At 41.8% G+C, this 22905-nt stretch overlaps 1 protein-coding gene across 1 annotated transcript; it reads right to left on the reverse strand.

Annotated features, from left to right (window-relative positions):
- Positions 1–14956: 14956 nt before the first annotated feature.
- LOC128655357 (uncharacterized) lies at positions 14957–19079 on the reverse strand. The gene is made up of 2 exons (XM_053709006.1): positions 18969–19079; positions 14957–15534 (listed from the first exon to the last, which is right to left on the reverse strand). The coding sequence occupies exons 1-2, from the start codon at positions 18997–18999 to the stop codon at positions 14957–14959; spliced, it is 609 nt and encodes a 202-aa protein (XP_053564981.1). The 5' UTR covers positions 19000–19079.
- Between the last annotated feature and the right edge of the window lie 3826 nt (positions 19080–22905).

A 22905-nucleotide genomic window follows, 5' to 3' on the forward strand; every position in this document is an offset into this window, starting at 1 on the left:
CAGGAGGCATGAGAGGAGAGGGAGGCATGGGTGGGAACAACAACATAGGAGACAATGGAACAGGAGGCTTCTGCAAGCGCTCCTTGAAAGAGGGCCTCTCTCTGAGTCTGATGTCAATTAGGACACCAATGCCTCGAGATCCTCTGGTAAATCTCTGGCAGCAACTTCGTCTTTAATCGCATCAGAGAGCCCATGAAAAAAGGCGGCAACAAGGGCTTCATTGTTCCAACCAACCTCTGCGGCAAGCGTACGGAACTCAATAGCATACTGAGCATCAGATCTTGTACCTTGCTGAATGGACATGAGTCATTTAGCAGCAGAGGAGGAGCGAGCCGGAACATCAACCTTCGAAAGGAGGCCACAAATTCAGGGTAATTTGAAATCACAGGTTTATTAGTCTCCCACAAAGGATTAGCCCAGGCAAGAGCTGTGTCAGAGAGTAACGAAATGAGAAATCCCACCTTAGCTCTGTCAGAGGGAAACGCCTGAGGTAACATCTCAAAGTAAATGGCCACCTGGTTGAAAAACCCTCTGCACTGAATAGGATCACCTCCATATTGCTGAGGTAGAGGTGCAGAACTGGACATGCTCCTGGTAGGACTAGGTGCAGCAGCGGAAACAGGAACAGACATAACTTGTGGGACACTTTGGTCCAAATGTGCAGTGCGAGTCAGCAGGGTTTGCAGGGCTAGTGCAAATTGATCCAAGCGGTGATCCTGTTCATCCATCCTGGAAATTATGGCAGGTAATGGTGGATTATTAGCACCATCAGGATTCATGGCCTTTGCGTAATGTCAGGGTGCCAGGAATCAGACTGAGAAAAGAAATGCAAAAATAATCACACCTTTATTAATAACAAAAAATAATAAAAAGTCCAAAAGTCAAATAACAAGCCAGGAGTCAAAACCAAAGCTGGTAGTCAGAAAAGTCGAGTCAGGAGCCAAAGTGAATAGTCAGACGAGCCGGAATCAGGAACAAGTAAAACAGCAGAGTCAGGAACAAGCCAGGGATCAGGAACCAGGAAGGACGTCAGACAGCCAGGTAATACACAGGAACTCTCACAAACAGGTCTGAGACAACGCAAAGGCAAAGCATACTGAACAGAGGCCCTTTAAATAATAAGTGATGACATCAAAATTCTGAGACTGCATCCTGTCTCACACAGATGATGCACACCAGTCTGGCCATAAAAGGAAGTGCAGGAAATGAGCAGCATCCCCCACAATGCACCATAGTCAGCAAGAGAGGTGAGTAAAATGGCTGACAGCAGCATATGGCAAACAAAACAGGGAAAAAACCCTGACAGTCACACTGTGACCCTGTCTTCTTGTGTTATCATTACCGGTATAAAAAAATGAAACAATCTTACCAGAATCTACACAGTGGAACAGGAACATGGCCTCTCAAGTTGGACAGTGTTGTAGCATTGCTCCTGACATGAACTTGAGTGATAGAAAGCAGGCAGTGAAACTCATCAACACTAATTGCTTAAGGAACTGTTAATACAAGTCTGGATGGATTCGCAGAAAAATTCTCCCTGTATCTCCATACCCTAACATTCGTGAATGCTCTCACTGAGAGGCTGATAAGACTACTTAAAACTCCAGTCCCATTCCGAAGAGTACTACCCTCCATAAGAGAATACTCTGAATCTTCCGACACTTCTCTACCATCCTCCTGTGACAAAAGGCAAAAAATGACTGGGGGATGAGGGTAGTGGGGGAGGTATTTAAGCCTTTGGCTAGGGTGTCTTTGCCTCCTCCTGGTGGCCAGGTTCTGTATTTCCAACAAGTAATGAATGAAGCCGTGGACTCTCCTTGTATTAAGATGGAAAAATATATTATAAGTCCTATCCATGGAAAACCATACTCCCCATCTTGGTTTAAGAACACCCCAAAATGGAAACAGTTTGAAAAAAATATTGTTAAAATGTTTAAAAGTGAAAATATATCTATAAAAATGGTGCCCAACATGCCCATCCTGCCAATATACAATTGGCATTCAGATGGTTTAGCAGTGGTGTGGATGGAACCAAATTGTAATAGGATACTTATGGAACTCGAGCTTGTACAATCCCATTTAACAGTACTTGCATTTTGAAAACTGGATTTTTTATGACAAACACAACAATGCACGTGTGATTTTAAATCAAATATATAATTTAAAAACAAGCCATTCGTAATTGGCATCCTGATGTGGCTATTAAAGTTTGCCCATCATGTCAAGATACATATATCATTCATATGGTTAATCAGTGTTGAGGATGGATTCGGATTACAATAGGTTGCCTCACATGTAAATTAGTATTTCCCTTTCACAGTGAACACAGGGATTAATTGAACATACCTTTACTGTAACCATAAGAGTTGTACATGGGTTTCACACACGTGCCCAGGGTTAATCCTGGGACCTCTGGTCTCTAGCCAGTGCCTTCCCTCCTGAACCATTGGATGACTCAGGCTCTGTTTGAGAATTACTTATTCTACTGCCTGCACTACAAGAAACTAGCTGATCATATCTGGTGAGCCAACGACAAGAGACTTATGTGTGTAGCCACCAATCACCAGCTAGCTCCTAGAAGTTCTTTGAATCTTCTAGACCTATCTAGGTATGCTTTGAACAAATGATAGCAAGGGAACAATGTAAATTTCATAAAAAAGCAAATTGAAAAGTCTCTTAAAATTGAATGTGCATAAAATTTATGCAACCATCCCACATGTTGTGAAATAGTTCTAGTTTAAGAGCGCTGTCCCACTTTCCCTTACATTTATACTGTGGACCACTTAAACTTCACTCCCAGGCCTAACCCATATACTTCCAAGCCCCCAGACTTCTACCCCAACACTCTGGGTCCCGGGACAAAGACATTTGTTGACTGGGATAAAATCACTATGGCTGGTTCCTCTTGTGACCAATCTGGTTCAAATACAATCACCAAAACTAAGATTGTACTTTCTTATAAACCACTCTCTTTACTGATGCACAACATAGGACATAATGTTATATAAGTGTAGTGTACTTAGTTCCTGCCAGCTCGGTGATGTTGCCTTTTTTATATTGCATATACATTTTGGTATCTACGTAATGGTTTTTATTCTACTTGTCTAGAAATTAAGTACATATTCAGTTAAGGATTTTGTGATTACATTTATGAGTATTACATAGAATCAACATATACAGTATGTCTTACCCTTCATTAATGACAAAACCCTCCTTTACTGGTAAACACTAGCATTTATGTTCTGTGTAATGCTTTTCAATTGACCAGTTGTTTCACACCCACACTATGGAATGAAATATTTCCACTGTCATATGCAGCATACATGACTCAAATAGTGTACCACATATATTCTGTGAATATAAACAAGAATGGTCTAAAAGAAAGCTTGGGGCACTTACATTTTTAGAATTAAAAATAAACTATGCACAAAGGGTTTGAGACCACTATAACAGCGATCTTCCAGTTTCTTGGCTGACTGGCCTTTCAGAAAGCAAATACAAATAATACATAGATGTTTAGAAATCACATGCTGCAGCTGGAAGTGTATCAAAGTCTAATGGTATAATGCTAGATAATAGCACATCACCTCAACTAAAAATACACTGACAATCTATTTAACAAATGAGAGTATCTTGAAAATCCCCAAAGTATTTTCACTGTAATAACTTCCGCTCAGACAGATCTATGCAATTGTATTATCTAATCACAATAATTTAGATCTTAATCAGCTATTTTTCCAGAACATTACTGTGCTATAGAGATATATTATTTTTACTACACAATGGCAGTAAATGCATAGTTGTGAAATTCCTTTGTACTTTCAGCATCAAAACGAATGGTTCAAAGATGTGAAGGTACTCATTATGTGGTGAATGTTAGCTAAGCACACAATAATGCTGCTATGCATTAATCAAATTCATCCCTATAACCTCTATGCTAGCAATATACTAGTAACCCAGCAGTAATATATATATATAATATATATTTTTCATCTGAAATAGTCCACACCACATTGCTGTATGGATATATGTGTAGCTGAAATATAGAGTAAAAATACTGAAAATTGGTGCAACAATGTTTGTAAAAATGTTAAATTCAAGCTCTTTAAATTCCAAGGCTCTTCTGTTTGAATTGAAATAAAACAGCCATAAAATATTTTGCAAGAGAAATCTGAATGGGGACATAGTCAGTTATAAGGGGAAATTATTGACACTGCATCCATATAGTATTTCTTAGGGTATGTGCACACTCATAATCCTATCTTTGTATTCTCTCATGGAATGGAAATATGTTTCAAGGTGCAATGTAGAGAAATATTTTTAGAGCTAAATATGATTTTTTTTTTTTTTTTTATTGTACTGTTTATCATGAAGAAGTTTTGACTTCCATGCTCCTTTAAACACTTCCCTGTGCATGAACAGAACAGGTCATCATGAAAACTGCTGCCTGTGAGCTCATGATGACATGTTTTCATCATGAAGAGAAATAGCTAATCACAGCATTGGATCAGCGATTCCCCTGCACTGCATGCCTGATCCTTGGTGGCATAGTGGGCAGCACTCACACAGCTACATGGGAGAGCCAGTGATGTCACCACAAATGTGCATGGTGACATCACAGAGGGACAGGACCACAATATGACAGGCAGATAAGCAAGCTGGTTCCTTGGTGGCATAGTGGGCAGCATTTGCACAGCTACATGGGAGTTTCGGTGATGTCACCATGTACATTTGTGGTGACATCACAGAAGGGCAGGACCAAAATATGACAGGCAGATAAGGGAGCTGGATTGTGGGTTGCAGTTCAAACCACTCAATCTCAGCTCCCTTACTAGCTACCTCCAAGACCGTTCATTTGAAAGAGTACTACCTACACTTTCAAAGGGTGGTGGTCTTGGAAATCCATTACAAAGTATAAACACAAAACATGGGGATTTGCTTGAGAATGGGACATTATATTTCCTCTCTTAAAAAAAAGATATGCATTTTGTCTGCTCAAAGGGTCCTCTCTAATCTATATTATAACCCCCAAAGCCTGTATGGGCCCCTATTTCACATGAGGCTACCTTTAATGACAATTTAATAAGGTGATCACAGAAACAGCAGTGTTAACGTAAAATAGATATCTTTGCCTATATATCTATAGGAATATGTATATATTTACAATAAAGATAACATTCCTGAAAGTGAAGAACTTTAGAATGTGAAATATTTCTGTCAGATAATGCACCACTTTGCCCAGAAAATTGTTGTAATTACAAATGTTTATTTATTTTGTTTGTATTGGTATGACAAAAAAAAGTGAAGAAAAAAAAAGCCAAATCTGATGCATTCCATTGCAAAACTTTAAAAATTGACTAGACAAAATTATTGGCACCTTCTCAACATTGTAAGAAATAATTGCATTCCAAGTTTGTGACGCTCCTGTAATCTGTAATTAAACTCACCTGTATCAACAGGTGCTGACAATATAGAAATCCCACTGGCAACTAGTTAAAATGGTGAAAAATTGACTCAACCTTTCTGTTGTGTGTCTCTGTGTGCCACACTGAGCATGGAGAAGAGAAAGAGCTGCAAAGCATTGTCTGAGGATTTGAGAACAAAATTGCAAAAAAGCATGGACAATCTCAAGGTTACAAGTCCATCTCCAGAGATCTTAATGTTCCTGTGTCCATTGTACGCAACATTGTCAAGAAGTTTACAGTCCATGGTACTGTAGCTAATCTAAAGTAAGCAATGTCAATCTAGCACTCTCAGATATAGCTGGGGACCACCATGAGCTACGGCCCAGCTCACAACAATAGTAACAAAAACTGCAAAAAGTTTTTCCTTGGCTTTTAAAAATCCCTTTATTTGACAAACATGGGGATCAAAGATACAACACAACGTTTCAGGGACAATCCCCTTAATCACATGATTACGGGGATTGTCCCGAAATGTTGTGTTGTATCTTTAATCCCCATGTTTGTCCAATAAAGGGATTTTTATAAGCCAAGTAACCACTTTTTGCAGTTTTTGTTACTGTAGCTAATCTTCCTGGACAAGGACGAAAGAGAAAAGTTGATCAAAGATTGCAGCGAAGGATTGTTCGAATGGTGGATAAAGAACCTCGATCAACTTCCAGACAAATTTAATCTGACCTTCAGGCACAGGGTACAAATGTGTCAGCTCGCACTATGCGTCGCCATCTGAATGAAAAGAGACGCTATGGTAGGAGACCCAGGAGGACCCCACTGCTGACACAGAAACGTAAAGAAGCCAGATTTTCTGTTTGCCAAAACTTACTTGAGGAAGCCAAAATCTTTTTGGGAGAATAAGCTGTGGACAGATGGAACAAAATTACAGTTTTTTTGGTAAAGCTCATCATTCTGCTGTTTTCAGAAAACGAAATGAGGCTTTTAAAGAAAAGAATACAGTTCCTACAGTCAAACATAGTGGAGGTTTACTGATGTTTTTTGGTTGCTTTGCATCTTCAGGCACTGGATATCTTGACTGTGTGTATGGCATTGTTAGATCTGAAGACTACCAAAGAATTCTGTGGTGCAATGTAGGGCCCTGTGTCAGAAGTTGGGTCTCCATCAAAGGTCATGGGTCTTACACCAGGACAATGAACCAAAGCACACGTAAAAAAGCACCCATAAATGTTTTAAGACTAAGCGCTGGAGAGTACTGAACTGGCCAGCAATGAGTCTACATCTCAATTCCATAGAGCACCTGTGGAGAGATCTCAAAACATCTGTTGGGAAAATGAACCTTTCCAATCTGAGTTGGTGAAAGAAGAGTGGTCCAAAATTCCAGTAGAGAGGTGTAAGAAACTCATTGATGGTTACAGGAAGTGATTTATTTCAGTTATGTTTTCCAAGGGGTGTGCTACCGAATGAAGGGTGCCAATTATTTTGTCCAGTTAATTTTTTGAGTTATGCATGGAATGTGTCATATTTGGCTTTTTTTTCTCCACTTTTTTGTGTCATACCAATACAAACAAATGAAATAAACACGAGAATGCCTAAATATTTGAAATTGCAACAATTTTCTGGGCAAAGTGGTGCATTATCTGAAATGCAGGGGTGCTAATATTTTTGGTCATGACTCTCTCTCTCTCTCTCTCTCTCTCTCTCTCTCTATATATATATATATCTATATATATATATATATATATTATATATATATATATATATATATATATATATATATATATATATATATATATATATATATATATGCATTCATATACATATTTAGACATGTACTGTATATGTATGTAAATATAAATATAGTGCTTTGGAGTCCAGCACCTAGTCATATATCAGATACCTTTGAACCCTTATAACTTGTTTTTTAAATATTCATGTGAATTATTTTTTTATCAGATTGTGTTTATATGTATGCAACTGTAATTTTGATTGTATTTATGTTGTGTTTAGTGCAACTTATTTTAACGCACTAACCTCTAGGCGATGCAATTACTTTCAACTTGTAATATGAGCGTTATTTCTCAAATAAAATTTGTATTGATTTTGTGCAAAAGTTAGCGTGCCACATGTAATCTAGTCCATTATTTGTTAAAGTCAACTATTTAAATTACTTTATTTATTAAAGTCAATAATTCAAATGACTAAGTGTCTGATTAGCAAAAGTTCACCACCAAAAACATGAAAAAACATGAGAAAACAATTATCAAACAAAAAGGTCTGTCCCTGCAAATGGTCCCATAGAAATAATATGAGCTCTCTGCTATGTAAAAGTTCGCAATTGGGTATGAAGTACAGAGGGAGAACTGGATCTACTGTATGTTTAAACTTTAATATTACGCCTAATACAAATCAAAATACGCTGTTTTCAGTGCACTGTATCTTAAAATCATTGTTTTTTTGTATGCATAGCTTTTCGTTTCAGGGTAATTAGATTTTTGAGTATTTTGATAAAAGACTTTTTAAGTTGTAAGAAAATACAGTGAGATCTGTAGGCCGGAAATGTTTAGATGATTATGCTTGGATTTGAGAGACAATTTCATACACATCCATGAAACATGAATCCATGTTCAGCCCATTTTACCATAAAAATAATTAAGCGTTGTATTTTATACTTATAAGTAAAAATTTCAATCACCTAGATTACGAGTGGTGCGCTAACTGTAGCGCAAGTGCGATATCCTTTTTGTTTAGGCTCCCTAGAGCGTCTTCAGCCTCTCTAGCCTCACCAGTCCTTATGTTATTAAATACTATTATATAACATAAGGATGGGTGAGGCTAGCGATGCTGAAGAAGCTCTAGGGAGCCTAAACAAATGATATCGCACTTGTGCTACAGTTAGCGCACCACTCGTTATCTAGAGGATTGTGTTTATTTGCACATCTAGCGCACTTAAATTACGATTTATGCTGTGCATATTTAATAAAATGTATTCCTGTGTATTTGGTGAACAAATTTTGTTACGAAGATGAATGCACCTTAACAAAATATATTTTCCTGTGTTTTTTGTATAAATGGTTTAATTAGTTCTAATGTATTTTTACATTTTGATTTTCATTGTGCACTTTTCTAATGTATGCATCACTTTCCCATATGAAAATGCAGTATACACCCCTTAACGATAAACCCTGTTTTCAGGGATCAGGGTACAATGTGGCTTTTAAGAATTCTAGGAAAATAGAAGTACTAGTGAGCATGCTCAAAAAATCTCGCCAGCCCTGAGACCTTAAGGTCATCAGACCCCATGACTACTTAAATTCAGGTTTTTAGGTCCTCTGGCAATGGGCAACATTAAGTGACCTTGACTAGATTTTGATACAAGCTGTGGATGCAAAGTCATAATAAATATATAGCATATGCGGGAACATGAAGAATTAAAGCAAGATTATATTAAATGAATATTGTTGCTGCACAAATATATAAAACATTTGTTGCTGTACAAAGTTGCAAGAATTCTTTAAATCCTAAAGAAATGTGGTGCTTATAATGTATTATTAATAGATATTTTGTCATGGAAATATGTTTAAAATCCAGTAGCTAAAATGCCCATAAAACATTTATCTGTCAATCCACTGCACAAAATACTAGAAATTGCCCCAATGAACATTATTCTCCAGTTGCCAATGTATCTGTTAAGCCAGACTTGGTTTAGTCACTGTGTCCTCTGTATGTTTTTAGTTGTGTTACTGATTTTATTATGGGGAAAACAAGTTTCAAGACATTTCATTTCTTCAATTTTCAAATTGATCTTCTTTCCTTTGAAATGATTGAATCGAATTTCAAGCCATGCAATAAACAGCATAATTATAAAGCTATGGAATGTTGCAGCGCTATACAAGTAATAATAATATTATTATTATAATAAAGTATTAGCTGTTGGAGTCACTGGAATGGATCCCATAGCTTGTTAATATGTTAAAAACTTTCAATCAGTATGAATTTGTACACACAATGGGGCATATGTATCCCCCGTGTTTCTGCAGGCTCGCCAGAAACAACAGTTATGAAGCAGCGGTCACAAAGACCGCTGCTCCATAACCTGTCCACCTGCTCTGAGCAGGCGGACAGACATCGCCGGTTGACACCCCCTGCTGGCGGCCCATTGGCCACGAGTCTGCAAGGGGCGGCGTTGCACCATCAGCTCTTGTGAACTGCTGGTGCAATGCTGAATACGGCGAGCGTATTGCTCGCCGTATTCAGCAAGGTCTGTCGTGCCTGATCCGCACTGTCGGATCAGGTCCGACAGACCTTGATAACTTGGGGCCAATAGCTTGTGTATTTTTTTTTTCATTGCCTAAGCCCATCCAATCAATAAGAATACTCTGTGATTAAATTATTAAAAAAAAGTTTGAATTAAAATATACAATTGAAACAATATACAGCAACATTTAGTTAAATATGCACTATAAAAATCAGTGGTTTTGGAGGATATACATGTGAGATCTCACAAGGATTTTTACAGACCTTTGTGAAGGCCAAATATATTCATTAAGGAAAAATGGCAGAGAATGAATGCTAAATGGATAATGATAATGACAATATTTTTAAAGGTATTTTTTTTCACTTAAAGTGATGGTAAAGCCAAGCGTTTAACAAACGCTAGGATTTACCATCACTAAAAATCAAGGCGACTTTCATTGATTAAACATGTACAAAATGGTGCTAAACTCACCCTTTCTGTGCCGTTGCACAGCGCTAAATTCAGTGGCTCTGGCCGCCCATGGCACAATAATCTCCTTTAATGAGGTGACGTTTGCACTTCTGAACCAATAGCTGTGCATGTCCACTGACAATTTTCTGTATGCATGCATTGCTATTGGTTCAGAGGTCCAAGCGGCACCTCAATGGGAGAAGATTGTTGTGCCGTAGGCGGCTGGAGCCGCTGAATTTAGTGCTGTGCAACGCCAAAGAAACGTTTGGGTTTACCATCACTTTAGTTATTAATATCAAATCATGAAATATGCAATTTAATGTAATTAAAAATAATTTTATAATTATCAAACCTACAAACAATTTCAATAATAAATTAAGAACGAATTGTTTGTATTTAATTTGCTTATTAGTTTAAAAGGATGAGGTGTGTAAATAATTATGGTTATCCTAGTAATAATTAAATATATATATATATAAACAAAAAACAAAACTGGAGGTTATGTTTTTTAACTAAAACCACAATTTTCATTCCTTTAAAGTGAATGTCAACTTTCATGATAAAGTGCCCGGCTTTTAAAAAAACTATTAAAAACAGGGGAACTTTCATTCATGAAAGTTTACATTGCACCAGATTTTACAAATATTTACCTTCTTTTACTGAAACGTCAGATTGCCAATCCCCCCCCCACGTGCTTCTTCCTGCTGTATTTACACAGCAATGACGAAACCAGCTTTCTCCAATCACGGCGTAGCCTCACCAGATGAACGCTCCTGGGGGGAAGACGTGATTGGAGAGAGCTGGTTTTGTCATTGCTGACGAAGTACAGAGGAGCTGCAGGCGTGGGATCGGCGATCCAGCATTTCAGGAGAAGAAGGTAAGTATTTGTAAAATCCGATGCAATGTAAACTTTCATGAATGAAAGTGCCCCTGTTTTTAATAGTTTTTTTTTTTTTTTTTAAAAACAGGCACTTTATCATGAACGTTGACATTCACTTTAAGTCAAAGTTTTAAGTGAATATGTACATTTCAGATTTAAATAGAATGACCATTTAAGGTTTTCTTAAAAACCTTTTTATGAATAACTGTATTAATAAATTAAGATCTTGCCTTCAGAAAAATAAAAAATATAACACAACAAAAAAATCCCATTAAAAACTATCACCTAGATTACGAATTTTGTGTTAGAAGCTGTGCGGTGCTAACGAGCAGTTTATGCTCACCGCTCACTTACAGACAGCGCTGGTATTACGGGTTTTTAGAAACCCGGCGTTAGCCACAAAAAAGTGAGCGAAGAGCAAAATTTAGCTCCACATCTCACCTCAATACCAGCGCTGCTTACGTTAGCGGTGAGCTGTTAAAACGTGCTTGTGCACGATTTCCCCATAGGAATCAATGTGGGAGAGCCGGCTGAAAAAAACCCTAAGACCTGCAAAAAAGCAGAGTAAAGCTCCTAACGCAGCCCCATTGATTCCTATGGGGAAATAAAAGTTATGTCTACACCTAACACCCTAACATGAACCCCGAGTCTAAACATCCCTAATCTTACACTTATTAACCCCTAATCTGCCGCCCCCGACATCACTGACACCTACATTATATTGTTAACCCCTAATCTGCCGCTCCGGACACCGCTGCCACCTACATTATACTTATGAACCCCTATTCTGCTGCCCCCAACATTGCCGAACCCTACATTATATTTATTAACCCCTAATCTGCCTCCCCCAATGTCGCCGCAACCTAACTACATTTATTAACCCCTAATCTGCCGCCCACAACGTCGCCACCACTATAATAAAGTTATTAACCCCTAAACCTAAGTCTAACCACCCCTAACTTAAATATAATTACAATAAATCTAAATAAAATTACTACAATTAACTAAATAATTCCTATTTAAAATGAAATACTTACCTATAAAATAAACCCTAAAATAGCTACAATGTAACTATTAGTTATATTATAGCTAGCTTAGGGTTTATTTTTATTCCATCGGCCAATCGGAATTGAAGGGACGCAATCTTGGAACCATCATTGTTGAAGAAGACTCCGAATGAAGAGGATGCTCTGCGTCAGATGTCTTGAAGATGGAGCCGCTCCGCACCGGATGGATGAAGATAGAAGATGCTGTCTGGATGAAGACTTCTGCCCGTCTGGATGACCACTTCTGCCCGTCTGGAGGACCACTTCTGCCGGCTTCGTTGAGGACTTCAGCCCAGTTGGGTGAAGACTTCTCAAGGTAGGGTGATCTTCAAGGGGTTAGTGTTAGTTTTTTTTAAGTGGGTTTTAGAGTAGGGTTGGTTGTGTGGGTGGTGGGTTTTAATGTTGGGGGGGATTGTAATTTTAGGGTAGGACTTTCTTATTTTGGGGGGCTTTTTATTTTGTTAGGGGGATTAGATTAGGTGTAATTAGTACACTAACCCCTTGAAGATCACCCCTTGAAGATCAGCTCTTTTACCTGTAAAAAAATTACAACCCCCCCAACATTAAAACCCACCACCCACACAACCAACCCTACTCTAAAACCCACCCAATACCCCCTTAAAAAAACTAACACTAACCCCTTGATCAATTTCAATACTAGATTTATACATTGTCACTTTGCACTATTCACTTTGGTTTAAATTAAAGTGAGCATATACTGTAAGTGCAACATGCATATACATTAACAGTACTTAGGTAATATATTATATACAAAAGTAACAAATAGAAAGCAACCACTGTCGCACAAAAAACTCCACTGAATATCCAATCAACAGTTTGTTTTTAGCCTGATTTCTCTGTTATATTGTACACATAATCTAAGTGTTTTTTTCCAATGAATTTGAATGGCTTAGAACAAGAAAAAAAAAATCACCAGAGCGTGGATACAATGTTTCCTCTCTGCAATTAGAACTGATTAGATTGGGAATAGCAAGTGAATCAGATGAGCATCTTCTGAGTTTGTTATCATGGGTTGTGATATCAACAAATGTGCCCCATTCTCTAACAAATAAGATAAATAAAACAACTGTATCAGATTTCCGGTTACACTTAGTGCGCACATATATGCTAATGTTATTTATCCCTTGATGGCTATACATCCTAAGAACATGCCAGCACCCACTGTATAAATAGTCTAGTTTGCTTAATGCAAATTATATTACATTAGTCAATTGTGTTATTACCCTATCGTGTATCCTCAGAAACTAATTGGTTTGGGAAAGGTCATTCTTCCCGTGGAAATGAAGTATTAAGGAGCCTGTGGTTATTAAAGTCAGATAATAGTGCTGTTGTTTCTTCTGTTTGACTCAGTATAATAAGTGCTGATTACTTGCAGAGAATCCATTGTGTATAAGAACAATTTAGACTTCCCAATATGATCTAGAAAAACACACATTTTGGTAAATAATATCAACTGAATTTTTGTTACAAACTGAAATAAATATTGCTTAGGATGCTCACTTGGATTGTTTAAATTGTTAGAACAAAGACTTTGTTTACTACAGTGTATAAGGGATTAAATGCTTACCGGATCCTTCTTCACAGAGGAGAGGATTTAACATAACTTAATTAAATAACTATGTACATGAGAATGTAGTGCGAAATAACGACAGACAAACTTTTTATGGGAAAATTTTGTGACCGTCACAGGCCATAAAATTTTATTAACCTAACAAACTAGATAGAACTGATAGAACTGAAAATATATATGGCGGCATAGAGATCAGCTACCCAGAACAGCAGGAGATCACCGGCCCAACGGGAACAGCAGCAGAGGGGTCTCTGCCCTAAGGAGATGACGCTGAGGGGTTGCAGAGATCACGTGACCATCCCTCAAAAGGGAGGAAGGAGGGTTACCGTCACGTGCACGTGAGGGCCTACCCTCCTCCCCGGAAGTCTGGTCATCACTCACCCCTAGCGACCTTCTCCTGCGCAACCGGACCGAGGATCTCCCGCCGCCAGGGTGAAAGAAGATCTTCCACCTAGATAAGGATTCCCTGTTACCAAGCCGTGTAAACCGCATAACAGGGAGAGGAGATCCATATCCTACAGTAATGGCTTATTGGGCCTAGGGTGAGTAGCCATAGCCCTGCCATTAAGGTGCCGTCGAAAATACAACATCATTAAAACATTACAAAAGGGGAAGGGAGGGAGGGGAAAAACTGCTTCAGCCAGGATCCGGAGAATAAGAGGAAGTTGCAAGGGAGAACTTGGCTTATCTACTGGTAAGGAGGGGCCTACCCTAAATTGCAACAATGTTGCACCCAGCACCTTCCCTCTCTCTTCTAACCCACTCTCCTACAGCCTTAACCCTTAGACTGCTCCAGGCTTATACTAAGCCCTACACTGCATTAAGGGATTAAATGCTTACCGGATCCTTCTTCACAGAGGAGAGGATTTAACATAACTTAATTAAATAACTATGTACATGAGAATGTAGTGCGAAATAACGACAGACAAACTTTTTATGGGAAAATTTTGTGACCGTCACAGGCCATAAAATTTTATTAACCTAACAAACTAGATAGAACTGATAGAACTGAAAATATATATGGCGGCATAGAGATCAGCTACCCAGAACAGCAGGAGATCACCGGCCCAACGGGAACAGCAGCAGAGGGGTCTCTGCCCTAAGGAGATGACGCTGAGGGGTTGCAGAGATCATGTGACCATCCCTCAAAAGGGAGGAAGGAGGGTTACCGTCACGTGCACGTGAGGGCCTACCCTCCTCCCCGGAAGTCTGGTCATCACTCACCCCTAGCGACCTTCTCCTGCGCAACCGGACCGAGGATCTCCCGCCACAAGGAAGCATTTTAATGGTATCCTTGCCGCCAACCCACAACCCGATTTACAGGAGGGGTAACAGAGCTCTCTGAATGTCCCCTATGAATAAATCCAGCCCCACATCTGAAAGGTGAACTTTATCCCTTCTATATAGCTCGGTTCTATCAGCCGAAATGGCTTCGTGCCGTACCACGAAGCCACCTGACCCAGTGACGGTTTTCGCTACAGACGCATTGATCTTCTTCCTAACCCGGTATGCCGCCGTATGGGCCGACATATGCCTCCAGTGGAGACGGGGTATTATATGGGACCACCCTATCATGACCCCCGGGATGCGTACTCTTAGCCACCCAATGTCTGCCTGCATAACCTTAATCAACTGTAAAACTGGTATGGCCCCCACATCGTTACCCCCTAGGTGAAGAATAATAATGTGAGGCTTCCCCCAGCGTACCAGGGCCTCAGATATGGTTCCTGCTAATTGGGGCCAGCACATCCCCCTATCACCCAACCACCTAACGGATGCCTTGTTGGGAGGGAGACCTAGGGATTGGCCAATTGGGAGGGACGCACAGCGTAGGGAGGCCCAGTGGACAAAGGAGTGGCCCACAATCCAGATTCGCTTCACCCCGGGGGTAGTGCCTGTGGAGACAAACATTTTAGTATCCTGATTAACATCTAAACATTAAACAATTGGGCGGACATAGGTTCTGAAACAATTGGACCGCCAACGCCCAATACGTTTTATGTCCTCGCACGAGGAGCCCGCTTGCGCAGCGTTAGTCGCGGCCCCTATGCGAAAAGAGTGCGGGGCCAGTCTGCTAGCATCCAGCCCCGCCTGGACTGCCGCCAATTTTAGGACCCTACCGAACTGAAATTTGGAAAGGGATCTGCCGTCCGCATGGACCAGAAATTGTCCCGGGCCAGGCGGCCTTTGAGCCAGGTAAAGGTTAACGCAGTTAACCGGGCAGCATGCGCTGTTCACCTGAGGGTGAACGGGGATCCAGGTTCCCTTTCCCTCCTGATCTGTCTTTGATCGCGGCAGGAAAAGAAGTAAGGAATCAGGGGCAGCTCTAATATGCTGCAGTTGTATACCTGCCCCTGACGCCTGCTTGGAGGGTGCTACTACCTCACTAACTCTAAGAGCGGCGGCAAAGGCCAGATTAAACGCAGTTTTGAAGAGTAGAGCTTCAAAATCTGATCTACAGACCACGTCGAGCGCCAAGAGCAATCGCTCTAGGCGGTCGCGGGTGATGGGTTCGCTCGTGTCTATTTTCCGCTGCTGCGATCTGCCCCAACCCTTGATCACCTGTCTAATAAAAAAGGAATTGGTTGGGTCAGGAATGGCTAATGCCCTATAGAAAAATGAGAGGGCGGCCAATTTGGATTGTATTGCCCCCTGACGGGCCCCAGAGGCATGCAAACTCACCAGCCAATCATGTAAGGTGTCCCTAGACCCCTGAGCAGCATCGGCTCCCCTGGACGCACAGAAATTGTCCCATTCAGACCACATGCGGGCATAGGCATGCCAAGTGGATGGTGCTAAGGAGGAGCGGACCAACGGCAGTAAGGCTATCCAGGAAGGACGAGCTGCCAAAGGAAATCAGGACAGCGTAAACCCACGGCTGCAGCTTTGGGGGCTAACTGGCGAAATGTCACCCATTCGAATCGTGACAGGGCGTCAGCTACAACATTGTTAACGCCCGGGACATGACGGGCCTGGAACTGGATGTTAAGGTCCAGACAGCGCAACACCAGGTGGCGCAGCAAGGTAATGACCTTTGCTGAGGTGGCTGACAAGTTATTGATTGCAAAAACCACACTGATGTTGTCTGTCCAGAACACAACAGTCCCGTTCGACAACTTCTCACCCCACAGCTCGACCGCCAAGACCACGGGGAATAGCTCCAGGAGAGTTAGGTTTCGAGTAAGGCCTGCTAGGGCCCAGGACTCCGGCCAGGGCTCCGCGCTCCACTCTCCCTGGAAATAGGCCCCGTAACCGTGCGATCCAGCTGCGTCAGCGAAAAGGTGCAGTAACTGGCTAGACATGGGAGGGGTACGCCAGACCCGAATCCCGTTAAATCGCATGAGAAATTGTTCCCAGACTACTAGGTCAGCCAGCAATTCACTCCCTAGGGTTATCTTTGATTTCGGGTTTGACCTACCACTAAGCTGTCTTTCCAGTCTACGGTTAAAAACCCGACCCATGGGGATAACTCTGCAAGCGAAATTAAGCAAACCTAACAGGGATTGTAACTGTTTCAGGGAAATAACTGCATTAGAGACTGCCGCTCTGACCGCCTCAAGCATGCCCTGAACTTTATCAGGTGGCAACCTACAGAGCCTAGCCTGGGTGTCGATTTCGATTCCCAGGAAAACTAAACAGGACGCGGGGCCTTGCGTTTTGTCCTCTGCCAGGGGCACCCCGAAATGTCTCATGACTCTGCGCATGATGTTCATAGTGGATAAACAATCATCGGAGCCTGCTCTCCCTACAATGAGAAAATCGTCCAGGTAGTGTGCTATGGGATCGCTGCCCACTTCTGAAGCTACGACCCAATGAAGGAAACTACTGAACGCTTCAAACAAGGCGCATGACAAAGAGCAGCCCATGGGCAGGCAGCGATCCACGTAGTACACACCTGCAAACTTACAACCCATTAGATGGAAAACTGAAGGGTGGAGTGGAAGAAGCCTAAATGCCGACTCAATGTCTAGTTTCGCCAATAGAGCACCATGACCCGCCCTCCTGACCAGGTCTAGTGCGCTATCAAAGGATTGATAGCGCACTGAGCTGAGTTGGGGGTCAATGGCATCATTGACTGAGCTACCTTTTGGGTACGACAGGTGCTGAATGAGGCGAAACTTCCCTGGCTCTTTCTTGGGAACCAAATGACCAAATCAGGTAAAGGTGGGGCAGCAAAGGGGCCAGCCATTCGCCCTAAAGTCACTTCTTTATTAATTTTATCCCTCACTACTTCGGGGTGTTGGTATGCTGAAATAAGGTTCCTATTAAATTTCTTACCCTTGATTTGCCTAAATGTGGGGATATGAAAACCAAATGAAAAACCCTCCCATAACATACGTGCCGCCGCCTGGTCTGGGTAAGCCCACAACCAGGGTGCCATGGCATGTACCTTAATTGGCGTTTCCGCCTTTCTGGCCCAAGTTTGCTGAAGGGGGCTTATTGGTATGGTCCCTGCGTTTGATGCAGTCACTGCCAAGGTGTGGACCAGAGCAGTACCTGCAGACGTGTCTGAAGGTGCAGGCGCTACCCTTGTCGCATTTTTTGTCCTGGAAGGGCCAGCAAGTTCCCCCCCGTTTCCTGCTTCTGGTATTGCGAAAGGACTGCTGCGCTGATTGCTGAGTTGAAGTTACAGCAGCGGGTGCACCCCCTTTTGGGTCCATTCGCTGCCACAACTGGTTATCAGTAGAGTCAAAAGTCAGGGAAGGATTTCCTGCCATTTTCCTCCTGAACTCAGCATCATATTCCCTCCAGACACCTTCACTGTGATTACGCTGAATCCAGTGAATAGTGTCCGTGTATTTTAGGATAGGCAAACTCTGGGAGGGGTACTTTTCGATATAACAGGAGGAAAAAACCCTGAAGCACTGGAGCCACTCATCAAAAGTGTCTGGGCGTTTAAATTTTTTAGGCCCTGTTCCCTCAGCGCTCCTCTCTCTCTGCCTATACGCCTCCACCGAAAGGTCAAATATATTAACATATTTTCCACGGTGAATCCTACTGACCACCTTTTTTCGCAGGTGTCTATGCAATGAGTATATTTTTCCTGGGCTTGCGTCCCCATAAAGGGCTGCTCGCCTTTCGGAAATGGCCCTGGTAGGGAGAGGTTCAGCTGGCACCTCTGTAGATGGGTTTTGCGGGGCGGTGTTACTGGCACTGTCCTGCTTATTATCTGGCTTGACCCCCCTCTTTAAAATTTTCTTAATCATTCTAAACATTTTCTTCTGACCTGCCCCTTGTAAACCCAAGGAAGAGTCAGTCTCAGACCCTGAGTCAGAAGAGGATGAGTCAGAGGAAGAATGGTCATTGTGTGTAAATAAAGCATTCTCACCGTGACTAATGGCAGGAGGTCCCTGACCCATGCTGGAAACGGGCTGGCCTGCTTGCTGGTTTTGGAGGGCGACTCCTGAAGACCCTTGCTGTGCAGTGGAAGTGGTGGCTGCCGCTCCTGCTGTAATGCTGCCTGCTACTCCTGCATCCGCCCCACTCATGACTGTGGCAGTGTTGGTCCGTGTTTTTGCAGCACTTTGTGATCCAATTGCTCCCTGCAAAAGAGATAGAATTTGGCGAGCACTTTGCCCAATGGATGTGTCTGGATTATCAGTAGCAAGGGGTGGATGAGCTATATGAAGCGGTGTATGAAATCCCTGACTCGCTGACTGTCCATTCTCAGATGTCTGAGCATTCACACCCTGCTGGCCTACAATAGGGTTATGGCTTGCCTGGCTTATTGATTGTGCATGGTTTAATGAGTGTGCATGAGCGCCCTGCGTGGCTGCAATGGGGGAGTGGAGACCCTGAGCAAGGGGTTGTACCCCATGTATGCCTGACATAATGGGATGTTGTAGCTGGCCTAAAGATTGCACATTTGCATTATGTATGCCAACCAGGGGTGTATTATATCCCTGAGGTGCTGCTTGTTTGTTCACACCATTCAAAACCGCATTCACACCAATGGGGGATGGTAAATGATGAGACGATAAATGATGCTCAATGTTCTGATTCACATGCATACTGCGATCATTGCCTTGATTCACATGCAGACTATTATCAGACATATGTGTATTAATGACAATATCATGCGGCTGAGCGGCCGCTTGTACTAAACCACTATCAGCCCTGTGTGGGTTAATAATATCGGGAGCGGCCTGCTGAACGGCATTTGCGTTATCTCCCATTTGTAAAAACTGTAATGGCCTCATTGCCCTGGAAGGGTTAACTCTGCGTGTCCCCCTACCCCTATCACTGGCTATCTGCCTGGTACTACCTCTTATGATGGAGCGACCCCTTTGATGCCCCTGAGGATTAACGTTCAAATGTGCTGCTCGCTTGCGCTGTTTGCTTGCGCTGCTAAGGCTCCTCCGACCCCCCACTGATAACCCGCCAACGGCCAAGGACGGCTCTCGGTGCTCACCTGCAAGTGGCGTTGCCCCGGGAGCCGATGTCCTTGCGACCGCGCGGGAATCTGCCAAGCCGGAAGTGCCGATGTCCGCTTCCGGTGACGTCACTAACATGGCGTTGACACCGGAAGTCGGACCCGGACCACGCGGCTGGCGAAGGAGATCGCTAGGCCCTGGGGAGTGCAGCATAGGCCCTGGGGTGGCATGGGCCTCGGGTATGGTGCGCCTATGGGCAAGTGAACCGGGTGTTGAGGGCTGAGGGGCCGTTACAGAGGCCATGTTCCGGCCGGGCTGGGGATCGCGTGTTGCCACGTGTGGTGCCTCAATGAGAGGTGTGAAAGGGCGATGGCTGCTGGGGGTAGTTAAAGCAGGATCCGGATCCTGACTAGAAGGATCAGGAGGAAAAACAGCTGGTGTCACACTGGGCCCTGGGGAGGCTGCAGCCATTGCGGATATTATGTTTTTTAACAGGTCAGAAACTGCTGACATAGCAGCAGGGGGTACTGCACTAAGAAATGAGGCCTGTACACTATCAAGGGGTAAATTAACCTGCTGGGTCTGTAATGCTTGCGGTGTGGGGGATTCCTGAGCTAACTCAATATCAATAGGTCCCTGCTCTTCCACATTATGCACCTGGGCTGACACAACAGTAGTATATTGAGTTGGGGGAATGATATCTAAATCATCCTCAGAAATAGATTGAACACTTATCTTTATTTTTTCTTTTGCAGGTGCAGGAGGTTCCTGTTCCGACTGGTAACGTCTGGGAGGCAGAGTAGAACGCCTGGAACGATGCATAGCTGCACTGGTGATGACAGAACTGCTAAGAAAAACTGCTTCAGCCAGGATCCGGAGAAGAAGAGGAAGTTGCAAGGGAGAACTTGGCTTATCTACTGGTAAGGAGGGGCCTACCCTAAATTGCAACAATGTTGCACCCAGCACCTTCCCTCTCTCTTCTAACCCACTCTCCTACAGCCTTAACCCTTAGACTGCTCCAGGCTTATACTAAGCCCTACACTGCATTTCTACTTATCTTTCATGGAATTAAATGGGCATGAAAAACTTTAAGATTGTAAATGCTTAATTTATTTTTTTATAACTCCCCCACTAACTTTTTTTATCAGTTTTATTCCCTTTTCCTGTTTTAAAAGTAGGAGTGCAGACAGTAGACTTAAAGTGCCAGTGTACTGTAAAACTTTTTTTTCCCTTAATGTGTTTACAATGACATGGTATGCCACCAGCTGCATTTTTTCAAACATATGGGAAATTGCTACTTTAGGTTTATTTTTTGTATATGAAATTTGTCTATTTGCTTTTGTTTTAGTTCAATTAGAGATAGCTAAGCTTGCTGAGAAAGCAAAATTCATCAGCTTATCTCTCCATATTTACACAAAATAATCCTTATCTTATCTCTCACTGCATACACAGTGAGACCTACACTTCAACAATGGAAGATTAATATTTTAGTCTCTCTCTATCCCACCCCCACTGGAAGTGTGATTTCTCTTAAGCATTCTTGTTTACAAAGCTTTTCTATAATCAGTACATAATTAAATTTGTCAGTAAATTACCTATTTGTAACAGTATAATACACTCCAGCAGGTAAAATAGATTATTGTAAACACTTTATATATATATTTATATATATAGCCTATATTATAAAAGGCCAGGTGAGTTTGTCTGATGCAGTCATACATACCAGGCCATAGGAATCAAATCAGTGTCCGGCAGGAAGGGGGGAGGAGGGATGAGGGAGAGGGGCATATACCTTGCCTTACATCACAGCTGCAAGGAGGAGGGATGAGGGAGAGGGGATCAGGAGGGGGGATGACAGAGAGGGGAACATACCTTGCCTTACTTCACAGCTGCAGGGAGGGGGGATGAGGGAGAGGGGTATATACCTGGCCTTACATCACAGCCGCAGGGAGGGGGGATGAGGGAGAGGGGATCGGGAGGGGGGATGAGGGACGGAGGAAAATACCTGGCCTTACACATTTTGGCCCGTGTACATGGGCTTTAAGACTAGTATATATACTGTATATGATTATATATAGTTATAGATAAATACAGATATATATATATATATATATATATATATACTGTATATGAATATGTATTTAAAAACATATTCCACTATGTTAAGAACATTGGAATGTGAAATATTTACAGTACATACACAGTTAAACACTTTATTAAATATGAATATTGCATAAATATGATTTTTCATGTTTTCAGCTACATGACTGCACATTGCTCCAATGCACTTGTATATATGTCTATATACGTATACATATGTTTTTTGTGTTTATACGTGTATATATGTCTGTAAATACATATATACACACATATAAATACATAAATACATATGTACACAGACACACACATTTAGACATGTGTATGCAGGTATCTCTATGTTAAAGAAGCCCTTTGCAGTCCTTTTTTTCTAACATCTGAGACCTCATATCTTTGAGCCCTTATAACTTTTTTAATGAAATTTGTTCTTTATTTTTTTTTTATCAGTATTATTATGAGTGTAACTGTACTTTTAAATGTATTTTTGTCTTGCATAACAGTTAACCAGAGCTCTGAAGTCCATATATCCAGACGAGCGTTAAATTAGATTGTGCTCAAGTGAACGTATTTACTTTCAACTTGTAATATGCACGCTACTTCCGATGTGCGGAGCTGCGATAAACCCCTTGTCGCTCTCATGCAAAAGATAGTTCACCACTCTTAATCTAGCCCTAAGTGTGTCAAACATACATCTGAAGATTATAAATCCACTGCTAGGTGAAAAAATGCCTTTTAACCATTAGTTAACAAAATGGTTGTTAGTTCTACAATAGACATTGTCAATACCGCTCATGC

Source organism: Bombina bombina, chromosome 4 (genome assembly GCF_027579735.1).
Source record: "Bombina bombina isolate aBomBom1 chromosome 4, aBomBom1.pri, whole genome shotgun sequence".
Classification (NCBI taxonomy): Eukaryota; Metazoa; Chordata; class Amphibia; order Anura; family Bombinatoridae; genus Bombina; species Bombina bombina.